At 43.8% G+C, this 13,762-nt stretch overlaps 1 protein-coding gene across 1 annotated transcript in view; it reads left to right on the top strand.

The window, feature by feature from the left end:
- The window catches only part of PREP (prolyl endopeptidase), a 166,648-nt gene extending 154,619 nt beyond the window's left edge, over positions 1-12,029 (top strand). Inside the window, exons 13-15 of the mRNA XM_074948177.1 lie at positions 584-715; positions 4,970-5,126; positions 10,036-12,029. Of these exons, the coding sequence (XP_074804278.1) occupies positions 584-715; positions 4,970-5,126; positions 10,036-10,330 (584 nt within the window). The 3' untranslated portion in view covers positions 10,331-12,029. The remainder of the gene's footprint in view (positions 1-583; positions 716-4,969; positions 5,127-10,035) is intronic.
- Positions 12,030-13,762: the final 1,733 nt, after the last annotated feature.

Here is a 13,762-nt window from a genome sequence, read left to right as displayed (position 1 = left end):
ATTTGAGCTATCTTAATGAAATGCAAATTTAAGATCTGGCTCTGAAGTCACATTTCTATCATAGCTGTATATCATCAGATTTGAAAACAAATAATAATAATAAAACACTGTAAATTACCAGTTGTGTATCTGATGTCCAGCAAACATTAGTGTTAGCTTATTTTTTACAGCAGTAAGTTTGAAGTTTTATCTTCTTAAAAGGTCATAAGTGAGCTTAATTCTGTTAAAGTTCCATTAAGACATACCTCAAGTGGAACTATGTGTGGTCATTTTGTGTAAAATTGGCTGTGCAAAGCTTTTAGCTGGAATCTCGCTGGTAAAGAGCATCACCTGTTCGATCCTCAGCATAGATATGTATTATTCAAGATTTTTGAGACTATTAGAGTTATTGGCAGAACCATCTTATAATTTCTGTGTTGGAAGAGTTTTTCGTTTTCATTTGTCTTTCTCAGCTGCATCAATTATTAAAATGTTCATGAAGCTGAAATTCATCCTACGCATTTCTGCATACACCTCTTTCTGAATAGGTGCTGTCAAATGCATTTTATAGAACTAACTGTTTTTTGTTTTCCTTGTGTGGTAGGTGGTATTTTAGCGAACAAACAAAATTGCTTTGTTGACTTCCAGTGTGCAGCGGAATATCTTATCAAAGAGGGATATACATCTCCAAAGAAGCTGACTACTAATGGAGGTTCAAATGGGGGTCTCTTAGTGGGTAAGAACTATTTGTATATTTACTGTTATGTGGATGTTAATACGTGGATCGTTTTTCATAAGCTAAGCAGAGGGAAAAATTTATAAGAGCCCCTGGATATAAAAATTGGTGGCATGTCACTGTGTTAATACAGATAAAGTAATTAAATTCCACTTCAGTTTCTGGTGGCATGGGACATTGGCATTCTGTAGCCTTTGGAAAATGCCCACCATTAAAGCCACACAGGCAATTGCTACCCATAGTCAAATGCATGTTCTTCATGTGTGTTGGAACCTCCCCTGCGCAGAATGTGCAACACAAACTGAGCACAAACTGGTGGAGAAACGGGGGAGATGTTCACAAACAAATATTCTTTTTATTTTTTTCTTCTTTTTTTAAGTCCAATTGTTAATGACATTTTTCATTAAAAATAAATTTACGAAACTTCATCCAGATTTGCTAGCAGGTCTCCATGGTAGTAGCCACAGACGGGTTAGTTGACCATTGGATCTGCATAGTTTACCCCAAATCCTCATAGTTAGCCATGCCCCTAAACCAGGGGCGGGCAAACTTTTTAGCCTGAGGGCCACATCGGGTTTCTGAAATTATATGGAGGGCTGGTTAGGGAAGGCTGTGCCTCCCCAAACAGCCAGGCGTGGCCCAGCCCCCGCCCCCTATCTGGCCCCCGTCCCCTGTCCCCCCCCCCCCCGCCGCTTCTCGCCCCCTGACCGCCCCCATCCCCCCCCCCCCCGACTCCTGCCCCATCCAACCCCCCTGTTCCGTGTCCCTTGACCGCCCACGGACCCCCCGCCACCCGATCCAACCCCTCCTCTCAATCCTGACTGCCCCCCCTCGGGACCCCTGCCCCCATACAACCCCCCTGTTCCCCAACCCCTATCCTCCCCGCCCCGCCCCCCCCCCCCCCCCCGCTCCCTTCCCACTCTGCCTGGAGCACTGGTGGCTGGCGGTGCTGGAGCCGCACCGCCCAGAGCACCAGGACAGGCAGCCATGCCGCCCAGCTGGAGCCAGCCATGCCACCGTGCAGCACAGAGCACTGGGTCAGCCCGTGGCTCTGCAGCTGCACTGCACCAGGAGCTCACAGCCCCACCGCCCAGAGCATTGCACCAGCGGCGCAGTGAGCTCTGGCTGCAGGGGAGGGGCTGGGGGCTAGCCTCCTGGGCCAGGAGCTCAGGGGCTGGGCAGGAGGGTCCCGCAGGCTGTATTTGCCCACCTCTGCCCTAAACCCAAGTCCATGGAGAAAATGGCTTCAAAGTTTCATAGTCTGCCTTTCTGTGGTCTGTTATACACACACACAAAAATCATGGCAATTCTGCTGCATTTATGGCCTTTGTGCACAGATGAGTAACTGCAACATTTGGCCCTGTATTCATTGTAATGAGTTGATGAAAAGATGACCACAAGAAACAAATACCTCTGACAAAAATACATAAAAGAAAAATTAAGTCTAAATAATGGAAAAATTTTGATTCTCAGAAACAATATAAATCTAACACACCGTTTATAAGTACACCTTATTAATGTGTAATTCTCTAACTCATCTTTACTCAGAACAATTTAATCTTAAATATAGAAAGTCCATCTCAAAGAAAAATTTCTCACATTCTAAGAAAATTTTTAAGAGCTGCCAACTTTGTCACTAAATAAATCCTTACTCTCTCGTGTGCTCTCATCCTAGGTAGCAGAGGGAACAAAGGGGAAAGGTTTTTTACCCCCACCCTAAATGGGGATACAATGACAAAGGAATAGCGGGGTGGGGATGGGGGTAACTTTGAGAGGACCATGTTGCAGTTTGACAGCCTAAGGCTACTGAAATAAAAACACCCAAGGATTTAAAGAAAAAAATGTTTTACAGAATTAGTGTTTTGGTTTCAGCATCAGTAAAATTAGACTTTTACTTTCAACTTACTTTCTTTTTGCTAGAAGATATTGTGTGTTGCAAATGAGAGCATAAATAGAAAGGTAAAGAGCTATTGGGCATTGATCTCTCTGCAGTTCAAGCACAAAAAAGTCCATTTTACAGGTGCATTGAACACCTAATTGAGAGCTCAGTTAAACATTGAACTGGCCATCTACCTTTTCTGATTTTTATTTGAATTTGGTGGTTTAACTGCTTATGAAAATACTATTTTGTTTTATGCCTGACTGAACTTTAATGAGCATTTTAAAACTCTGTTTTGAATGTAGTTTAAGGCCTGTAATCAGAGTTCTCCAGTTTGATTTCTTTGATGCACAAGGAACAAGAAGGGTTTTTCCTCTCCTTCAGCAGAATCCAACTGCTATGTTTTCATTGCTCCTTTATTTTGAAATTCTTACCTGTGCTCGCTCTTCAAAGCAGAACAGGATTTTTTCTCCTTACCCATGGGATTTCAAAATAGCTATTCATGTCCTTGTACAACAGCTATCATTTGCTACTAATAGCTCAGACGCAAGGGCCCAATGCCATATTTCCTCAGTTTGCATTCATTGAAGAAAAGATTGTTGGCATTCCTCCAGAATACTGTGTTCCCTTTTAGTCTTAATTACTAAGAGGTGACTCTGAATAGGCTAAAGCCATAGTTTCTGGCTCATTCAACTGCAAAACAAGATTTCCTTGTCCTGCACGATGGAATGATAGTGTGAGGCAAAGGCTTAGTTAGCAGCACAGCTGTGGGCTAAAAAGGCCTCTTCACACAAAGAGGATCCCTGTACTGTACTATTTGACCTCTTGTACTAGCTTTAATAAACAGTTACGGGATTTTGTGGTCTTTGGCTTCTGTATCTGCAATTCAGGAATTTGTTAGCGAAAAACTCTAAGATTCTGTGGAGAGGGAAAAGCCTGTAGAGAAAGCTCTAATGTCAGAAACCAGAGTGCTTTAGCTCTAGTGATTAATCATATGCACTCCTTAAAGTGGGGCAGCCATTATTCTTTAAAAATGCCCTATAGTAATAGGAAGATTGGAAGCATAAGGAAACAAAATGGAACCATTCTATAAAAAATGAGGTCCTCCCTCTGCGATTACAACTGAGGCCAGGTCTGGACTATGGGGACAATTACATCATAGCTACAGTGCCAACATAACCCTGTAATGTAAGTGCAGCCTAAAGTAAAGGAAGGGTTTTTCCCACTCCTGTGGGAATGCCACCTCCCCAAGTGACAGTAGCTAGGTCAATAGAAGCATTTTTCCATCCACCTAGCTGCATTTCCATGAGGGGCTAGGTCAGCATAGCTACAGTGGTCAGGGATGTGGATTTTTCACACACCTGAGCATGAAATCTATGTCAACCTAAATTGTAAGCATTGACCAGGCTTAAGTCAGAAATGATTATTTATCAGAGTTCTTTGGCTTGCATATAGCTGAAAAATGAAGGAACTACTAAGTTCATGTAGCAATAAAAGAGCTTTATGGTGCCATTTCACCCATGGAGAGCAATAAATACAGATTTGTGCTTCGTCCGTTTCTTTTTGCTGACAGTGATATCAGAATGTTGGCGAGTGCCAAGCTGTAATTCAACAAACCACAACCTCCCTGTGGAGTTTGTGGAATCTCCATCACTGGGGATTTTTAAGAGCAGGTTGGAGAAAACCTGTCAGGGATGGTCTAGATAATCCTTAGTCCTGCCTTGAGTGCAGGAGACTGGACTAGATGACCTCTCAAGGTCCCTTCCATTTCTGTGATTCTCTGAATATCTTTACTTATGTTCCTGATAACACTATTGATTGTTAAAAGTGAATTTCTTGTTTGAATCCAGTGTGTTTGTCAGTCGTGACACTCTTGGGCTGGAATTTACGAAGGAGCAGCAAAAGTCAGGTGCCAAACTCTATTGCAGTGGTATGTGGGCACCTAACTCCCTTAGACTGTTTTAAAAATACTGTTCTTTGTTTACGCTGCTCATTTGCCTCTGCTTGGACAATGAGAATTAGTGAAGTGACTTACAGGCTTGTTGTTAAGTCAGTTTCCCTTTGACTTTCTTTGCACCTAAACCAAAGCCCATTGAAGTTATTGGGAGTCTTCCCTTTGACTTCAATAGGTATTGTCAGGCATTTTTAGTTAGCATTTGTGTTTCAAGCACTGCATGGGGCTATTTATTTTTTAAAACAATTGTTTTAACTGGATTTTTTCCAAAATGTGTAAAATTGCCATCCTTAAGTTTTACAAAAGCTAACATTACAAAATTTAATGTTGAGCCAAATTTATGTTGACTGTACCTTTTATTACTGCCCTTGATTTTTCCTTTAGACTTCAGTGTTAATAGAATTGTCTTGCTGTTTTTAAGCTGCTTGTGCTAATCAACGCCCTGACCTGTTTGGTTGTGTGATTGCTCAAGTTGGAGTAATGGACATGCTTAAATTCCACAAATACACCATTGGTCACGCCTGGACAACTGATTATGGCTGCTCTGACTATAAAGAACAATTTAAATGGCTGGTGAAGTAAGTGCCTTTTGGTGTTTTTAATGAACCGACTGGTGTGAATGTTATATTATGCTGTAGCTGACTGGTAATTACTGAGTCAAGTCTGACTGCTTTAAATGGCAGTCATCAATAACTAAGTATTGTACAAATTAATTTCACCCTCACCCATGTGAACTATGTAATGGTATGGATCAAAATGACTCCATTAAATGAAAAAGACAAAGTAGGTGAGGTAATACATTTTATTGGCCAACTTCTGTTTGTGGAGGGAGAAGCTTTCAAGTTTCACAGAGTTCTCCTTCAGATCTGGGGAAGGTATCCAAAGTGTCCAAACTAAATACAAGGTGGAACAGACTGTTAAGCATAAGGGTTCACACATACTGTTAGAGATCACTTAAAATGAAGTAGGCAGTTCACACTTAGTTGTAGGACCGCAGAGGGTTAGTAAGCAGTAGGGTGTGTAACAAAGTGTGGTAATGAGCTGTAAAACCATTGTGTCTTTTAAGTCCATGATTTTTAGTGTCCAGCAAAGTTATGAATTTGAAGGTATGTCCACAGGATTTGAACTCACACTGAAACCTACCCACCCACCCCCTTTTGCCTGTGTACAAATCGCACTAACCCAGGCCTTGAACCTAGGGTCCCCGGACCCCATGGGGTGGAGACTCTGAGTGTAAGTCAAACTGAGACCAGAGGTTCAAACTCTGCTGCTTTCCAATGTAGATATAGCCCCACTGGATTTGTGTTCTGGGAGTCTGCCAGAAGTATACCACAATCCCACAGGCTGACTTTCTGTGTCCTCTGGACAATCAAGTTTTCCCACACCGCACCACGAACAAAAGGCTAGAGCCAGCCACATTTTGGGAGAGCACTAGGAAGTCTGGGATATGGATGGTTGGACTTGGGCCCACATACTGCAGTGTAGACACTACAGCCCCTGGTTGGGACCCAGGGTTCAACAGTTTCTAACCTGGTATTTCAAATGAGTATAGATGCTCAAGCCCTAGGTTAACAAACCCAGGTCTGCTATCTAAAGTTCTACGAACCCTGGGCTTATATTGCATTGTAGACTTACCCTAAGAATATGTCCACACAGGGATAAAAGCCCTATGGCATGGCCATGGCTGGCCTGGGTCAGCTGGCTCGGGCTCAGGCTGCAGGGCTAAAAATCTCTGTGTAGATGTTCGGGCTTGGGCTGGAGCCTGAACTCTGGGACCCGCCACCCTCTCAGGATCTTAGAGCTTGGGTTTCTGCCCAAGCCCAAATGTCTGCACGGCAGTTTTTCAACCCCGGAGCCCAAGCACTGTGAGCCCAAGTGGGCTGACCCATGCTAGCCGTGGGTTTTTTATTCTCATCTAGGGGCATACCCTAAGTTCCCATGTTTGACTTTTTGAGGGTGTTGTGCAGATTTCCTTTGAGGACGGGGACTTAGAGGTCAGATATGGAATGATCGCTTTGTGAAAAGTGTTCACCCATGAGTGACAGGATGTTTTTGTCTTTTTTTCTGTGTGAGTTCATTCCAGAGCTTAGCGATTGTCTGGTTTTACCCACATAGTTGTTGTTTATGCATTTCGTGCACTGGATGAGGTACACCACATATTGTGATAGGCGTGTGTAGGACCCAGGGGTCTTGAAAGGTGTGTTGTGGGGGATGTTGATCATCATAGCAGTGGAGATATGTCAGTAGGTTTTGCATCTTTTGTTCTGGCAGGGTCTGGTGCTGCTTTGAGTGGCTGTGTCCTGGTCTTTGGGGATCTGTGTCCTGGTCTGATGATGAGCTGGGCGAGGTTAGGGTGTTTGAAGATCAGAAGAGGGGATTTGGGAAAGACTTCTTTCAGTATTTGGTCCCCATCAAATGTTTGATGTAACTCCATATGGGTTCTAGTGTAGGGTGGTAGGTGACAGATGGGGTGTGCAATCAGTGGGACGGGGGGGGGGGGGGGGGTTTCTATATTGAAGCAGGTTCTCCTGGGGTATTTGGGTGGCCCGTTCCCTGACATGATCTACTTCTCTGATGGAGTGTCCTTATTTAGTGAAGGCGGTGTTAAGGTATGTAGCCTGGACTTTCTCTTCAGAGCAAATTCTGGTATCTGAGTGCCTGGCTGTAGATAACAGCTTTCTTGGTGTGTCCGGGGTGGTTGCTAGATCTGTGGAGGTCTGTGTGGGGATCCATGAGTTTCTTGCATATAATCATCTGTATATAATCCATTGCTGAAACCGATAGTAGTGTCCAGGAAGTTGATAAACACACTGAAAGTTCAAAATTAACTTTTAAGTCACTTTTATAAATAGCAGATTTGTACCTTTCTGCTTTTTGGAAAAATTCTGTAAAGCCAATGGGCCATATTTTCAAAAGTTACATACCATGCAAGATTGGCTTTTTAAGTAATGACTACATTTTCCGGTAGGCTGTCAGAACAGAGCACTCAGCCCCACAGCTAAACAAGTAGCTTTTTTAATTATATGGGAGAGCGGATTGCTTTTCTAAGTTATATTTTGAATGTAGGTAGGGTTTATTTGTATAAATTGATTGGGAGTGGGGCACAAAAGGAAATTAATTCAGGTTTAACTTCTTGCTCAGAAGCCTAAAAAGATTCTGTATTTTCACAGACCTGTTTTTTTTTTAATGTGCTGCAAATTGATAATGGATAATAAAGAGCCTGTTACAATATGTAACCTCATTTAAAAAGTACTTCTGTAACACTTGCTCTACTAATGCTGAATTTTCATTTCTTTAACAGTGAAGACTAAGAATGAGGATTTCTCAAAAGTATTAAACTACTATGTAAGATTTAATACTAAATCTAGATATTAGATACTAAAATAATAGCCTCATTAGATGTAGTGTCTAGATACTAAAATAATAGCCCCATTAGATGTAACTGAATAGATAATCTAACTCTCATTTGTGAGCTAAAGCATTTATTTAAAATATCATAGAGTTCAAAAGAAAATTAATGCAAAATGAAAATACCTTATGATCTATTAGGCCTATTGTAAATCATTTGCCTCTTGATTGCCATTTTATCAAGACAGTATAAACTTTCATATGGTGATATTGATTGCAAGGTATTTTTACAGTATTATAGTGCACAATAAAATTTGTTAATTGTGTCAAGTTCATATTTTGAATTTTGTCAGAGGATTTTTCCCACAAAATACGTCTACTGTAGATATGATACAAACGTTTGTGTGTAATAAAACTTGTTTATATATGAATGAATTCAGATACGATGAAATTTGGAATATAGAGAATGAGAAGGAGAATCTTAAATTTGCTCTGTGTGTGGGGGGGAAAATACACATAGTAAGAAGGTTCCTGTATAGTCTGTTGTATATATGTCCATTGTAGGCCTCTCAAAATCAAAACAGGTGTTTTAGAAACCGTTTTATCTGATGTTAATGTGAAAAGTTAGTCTTTTTTTAGACTGACAAACTAGTGTAAGCTACTGTACCATCGTATTATATCCAGAGCAATGAGTGGTTCCCTTTGTCTAATCAGCTAGCAATGTTAGGAACCATTAGGAAAGGGATAGTTAATAAGACATAAAATATCATAATGCCACTATATAAATCCCTGATATGTGCACACCTTGAATACAGAATGCAGTTCTGGTTGCCTTGTCTCAAAAAAGATATATTTGAATTGAGAAGGGCAACAAAAATTATTACGGGTGTGGAACAGCTTTCCTATGAGGAGAAATTAAAAAGACTGGGACTGTTCAGTTTGGAAAAGAGGTGACTGAGGGGAGAGATGATAGAGGTCTATAAAATCATGACTGGTGTGGAGAAAGTAAATAAGGAAGTGTTATCTACCCCTTTGCATAACACACAGGAGGTCACCCAATGAAATTAGTAGGCAGCAGATTTAAAACAAACATAAGGAAGTACTTCTTCACACAGTGTGCAGTCAACCAGTGAAACTCATTGTCATGGAGTGTTGTGAAGGCCAAAAGTATAAAAGAACTAGATAAGTTCATGGAGAATAGGTCCATCGATGGCTATTAGGCAAGACGGTCAGGGACACAACCCAATGCTCTGTCTCTCACTAAACATCTGACTGCTAGAAGCTGTGACTGGATGACAGGGATCGCTCAATAAAGTGCCCTTTCTGTTCACTCCCTCTGAAGCCTCTGGCACCAGCCACTGTCTGCAGACAGGATACGGAGCTAGATGGACCATTGGTCTGATCCAGTATGGCTGCTGTTATATTATAATCCCCTGTGTTTTAGTATTGCTGTAATGTTAATTTCTAATATAAGAGGAGTCTTGAGAGAGTTCATGGTATGTTAGTGTTTAGGGATATACGGTGCCCAGTGGGAGTGAAACAAATTATTGGAAGCCAGACTATCACCCATGAAGGGGTTGGTCAAAGAGGCAGGAAAACTTCCCCTCCGTTTCCTGCACAGTGTCCCCTGAAGGCAAATGGGGGCTGAGAAGGGGTCCAAAGATTGGAGGGGCCCAACCTCCTAACCCCATGGCTCCTGAAGACAACCATTTCTGGCTCCATAAAGGCCAAGAGCCATCCCTATGGACAGGTCAGCTGCTTCTGCACAGTACTTGGCTGATTCCCAGCAGCACAGCACCTGGAATGGATGTGGAGTGGATGCTCCAGCCTATTAGGTTTCCCTATTTCATATGAGTACTATTGCAGTTGCTGATAAGTCTGATGTCTGTCTAAAATGTTTGCATATTTAATTCCAAAATGGAAGGCGTTTACTAAGGGCTCCTACAGGGCTGAGAGCTGGAATATTCAAATAGAGAGATAAGTGGCCATTGTTCGACTTTAATAGCACACAAGTGATAGAGAATCACTACCTACATCACATAAAATTGATTTTATACAAATAGGGGACTGACTTTCTGAGTGCTGTCAGGCACCACTCTGATGGCTTGAATGTTAAATGGCCTTGTGTCCTCTTTTCAGGTACTCTCCACTTCATAATGTCAAACTACCAGAAGAGGATGGAATCCAGTATCCCTCGATGTTACTTCTCACGGCAGACCATGATGATCGAGTGGTCCCTCTGCACTCACTGAAATTCATTGCTACTCTGCAGTATGTGGTGGGCCGAAGCCATAAACAAACGAACCCACTTTTCATTCATGTTGATACCAAGGCTGGGCACGGAGCAGGAAAGCCAACAGCTAAAGTTATAGAAGAAGTGTCTGATATGTTTGCCTTTATAGCACGATGCCTAAATCTTGATTGGATTGAATAGGTAGAATACACATTACTGTCTCAATTAGAAATCAAGGGCTTTTACACTACGTGAAAACAACCGACCACTTGGTGTAGTACTTACATTTAAGAACTGCAGTTTAATATTTTATTGATCCCATCTGCTGTGGAGTTTTGGTCTTTTAAGCTTCCTTCTTTTTAATATTTACTTGGGTTTCTTTTCTACTAGGTACATGTTTTAAATAGCACCTTTGAATAGATAGCTGAATTGCTGGCAATGCTGTTGTGAAGATTTAGATTCCCGAGTTGGTGGTAGTTGAGCTTATTTCATATAAAACAATGTTAATGTGTTTTGCACCTATAAACATATCTGGTTCACCTGGAATTAAATGTAAGTACTGTTCCAGTGCAAACAGTTGGAGCATAATATCAGTTATTTAAGAATGTAATGGGTATTACAAAATCTTTTCAATTAAAATGCTGAAGTACAAATACGCTGGGTCATTTGCAGTCAAATATTGCTGTTAAAAAGCTTACACTTCACGTTATTCATAACAATGTATTACAGTCCATCATACTTCTGTTGCTTAACTTCATCAGTTTTTTGCAGATGTCCAATACTTCACCAGCTTAGTATCAGGTAATTTATTTCCACATGTAATAGAAACTCAACCTGCAGAATTTGGATCATCTCTAAGATTTTACTGTGTTCTTTTCAAGTAGCACAGATAATCTTGACATTGTTGTCCCTGGATCTTTAACTACTTCTGAAGAACAGACCAGATATCACCAGTGTCGCCACAGAGCCCTGATAGAGCTCCCCCAAAACTGGACACTCACCAGGCTGTTGTGTTTTGGGCCCACCTCGCTGGGTCCTGTGTGGTCTTTAAGCCTCCTGAGTCTGAACAGAATCCAGGTACTGCCCCTGGCTTACAGTCTGTATGCGTACTGAGGGTGAAGATCCTCTTCTCTGGCACTCCCTCATGAGAGATGAGACCCTGCAGTCCAGCTCCCCAGCCCTTCAGACTAGTGCTGACCCCTCAGGCTCATCCATAGCTTAAATACATACTCTCCCCGAGTTCCAGCCATGTGAGCATTCTGGGTTTACAGTTTAGCTCCATATGATCATTCAACAGTGAAAGCAAACAGACCCATTAACTTTGCGTAGGATTCTAAAATAGCATTACTCTTTTACTCCTGGGTGAATTCTGGACCACGGTGCATATACAGAATTTATGTCCCCTGCAGATTTCTGTGCTTCCCTGCAGAAAAATGACTTTCTGATGGGGAAACAAAAGGAAGCCTCAAGAGCAGTTATGTGACCCTCCCCAGCAGTTTTAAGTGCCAAAGGTAGCCGGCAGAGAGGTAAATCACTGTGGGGCCTGGGGCGTGACTACGGAAGACCTAGCTGGTGGCTCCTACCCTGCACCGGGCTCAGCTGCTGGTCCCGGCTGGCTGGGAAGGAGGGGACTTCCTCTTCCCCTGCATGGCTCCCGGGGCCATGTCAGACCCACCCCCAGATTTCTCCCCTGGCTTTAGGAAGCTCTGCAAACTCCTCCCTTCTCCCCACTGCACTTCCTGCACATGTCGCTCCTCAGCTGTATGGGGAGCTACTCCCCTATCAGCCCAACCCCCATGCATCCAGACCCCCTCACACCCAGACCCACCCACCGATCATCACCCCCCCACACACCAAGAATCCCCACCCTGATGAGCCCCACTCCCCCTGCCCCTGGGCCACCCCAGTGAGCCATCTGTACCTGGATTCCCACCCTATCAAGCCCCAACCAGTTGCACCTGGATCCCCACCCCACTGAGCTTCACTCCCCCAGTATCTGGACCCCCCACTCAGCTCCCCATACCCGGACCCCGCCGCTGAGCTCTGGTCTCCCCACATACCGACCCTTCCCTGCTCAGCCCCAACCACCGTCACCTGGACCCGTCTGCAGAGTCCCATTACCGTTGCACCCAGAAACCCCCAACAAGTCCCTGTACATCCAGATCCACCCTGCACCCGGATCCCCTACTGAGCCGCCCACACCCAGATTGCCCCACACAGAACCCGCTCAACCTACACCTGGATCCCCACACACTAAGCCCATCCACACTTGGATCCTGACTTGCTGAGCCTGCCTGCACATACCTGGTGCATCTGGCATGGAGGGACAGAGCCCTGGGGTCTTTCTGGGGCAGGCCTCGTGCTTGAGCTGTGTCAGGGTGGGTGCAGCCTCACTGCTGAGTCCGTGTCCTGGGGCAGGGGTGCTGCACAGTGATCTCCCACCTCTGTGCAGCCAGTGGCCTGTGCTCCCCAATGCCATGCTGGAGCCTCCACATTTATTTGACATATAAAATTTGCAGAATTTCAAAAATATTGTGCGCAGAATTTTTTTTTTTTTTTTTTTTTTTTTTTTTGGCACAGAATGTCCTCAGGAGTAAGGCCCTTTACTTGTGTAGCATGAGAAATACACAAGTCTAGACAAAATAATGAACACACTTGTATGCATTTTCCCTGACTCAGTTTCCTTGCCACTCTGAAGAGTTCTTTGGGCTTGAGCTGAGTTCTCTGGGTAGTTCTCGGAATCATGGCATCACCCTTTCTCCTGCAGCTAGCTTCCTTTGCCTTTGGCTGGTCCCACTGTTAAACAGAACACCCCTGTGTACAAAATCATGCCATTCTGTCCTGCCCAAAGCTTCCTCCATATCTCTGTGTGTGTGTCTCCTTTGAGTTTATATAGCCCACTATCACCACCTTGTTTGGTTTGGCTGGGGGGGAAGAATGGGGGTTATTTTTTTGTTCTACTGCTGATAATTTTCCAGTCTCGACTTTTCCAGCCCCTTGCAGAGAAACTTGGTCAAACTGGGTTTCCCCAGGGTCCAGCCAACACATTGTCCCAAGATGCTTTCACCTACACTACAGCCCTGACAGCAGGTGGCTGACTCCACATCTGCATTGAGTCATAGAATCCCCAAATTGTCTCAGTCTGAAAATGGTTTCCAGTTTGGTTGGATTCACCTTGTCCTGATGTCCAGAACACATGTATACCCCAGCACTGGCATTTAAATAAGGCAGTGATAGCTGGGTTCAGTTATAGCTTTAACATGTGCACTTGCACAGTATTTGAGCTGCCATTTCTTATCTTCTAAGCCAGCGGTTCTCAAACTGCGGGTTGGGACCCCATTTTAATGGGCTTGCTAGGGTTGGTGTTAGATTTGCTGGGACCTGAAGCCCAAGCCCCACTACCTGTGGCCGAAGTCCAGTGTGGCGAGGGTCAAGTTACAGGCCCCTACCTTGGGCTGAAGGGCTTTGCTCCCCCCGCACCCAGGGTGGCAGGACTCGGGGTTTGGCTTTGACCCCCCGCCCGGGGCGGTGGGCCTCAGGCAGCCTCAGGCTTCAGTCCCCCCTCCTGGGATCGTGTAGTAACTTTTGTTGTCAGAAGTGGGTCATGGTGCAATGAAGTTTGAAAACCCCTGC

This window comes from Natator depressus, chromosome 3 (genome assembly GCF_965152275.1).
Source record: "Natator depressus isolate rNatDep1 chromosome 3, rNatDep2.hap1, whole genome shotgun sequence".
Taxonomy (NCBI): Eukaryota; Metazoa; Chordata; order Testudines; family Cheloniidae; genus Natator; species Natator depressus.
The sequence above is the reverse complement of the archived record's forward strand: the minus strand, read 5'-3'. Positions and strand labels throughout refer to the sequence as shown.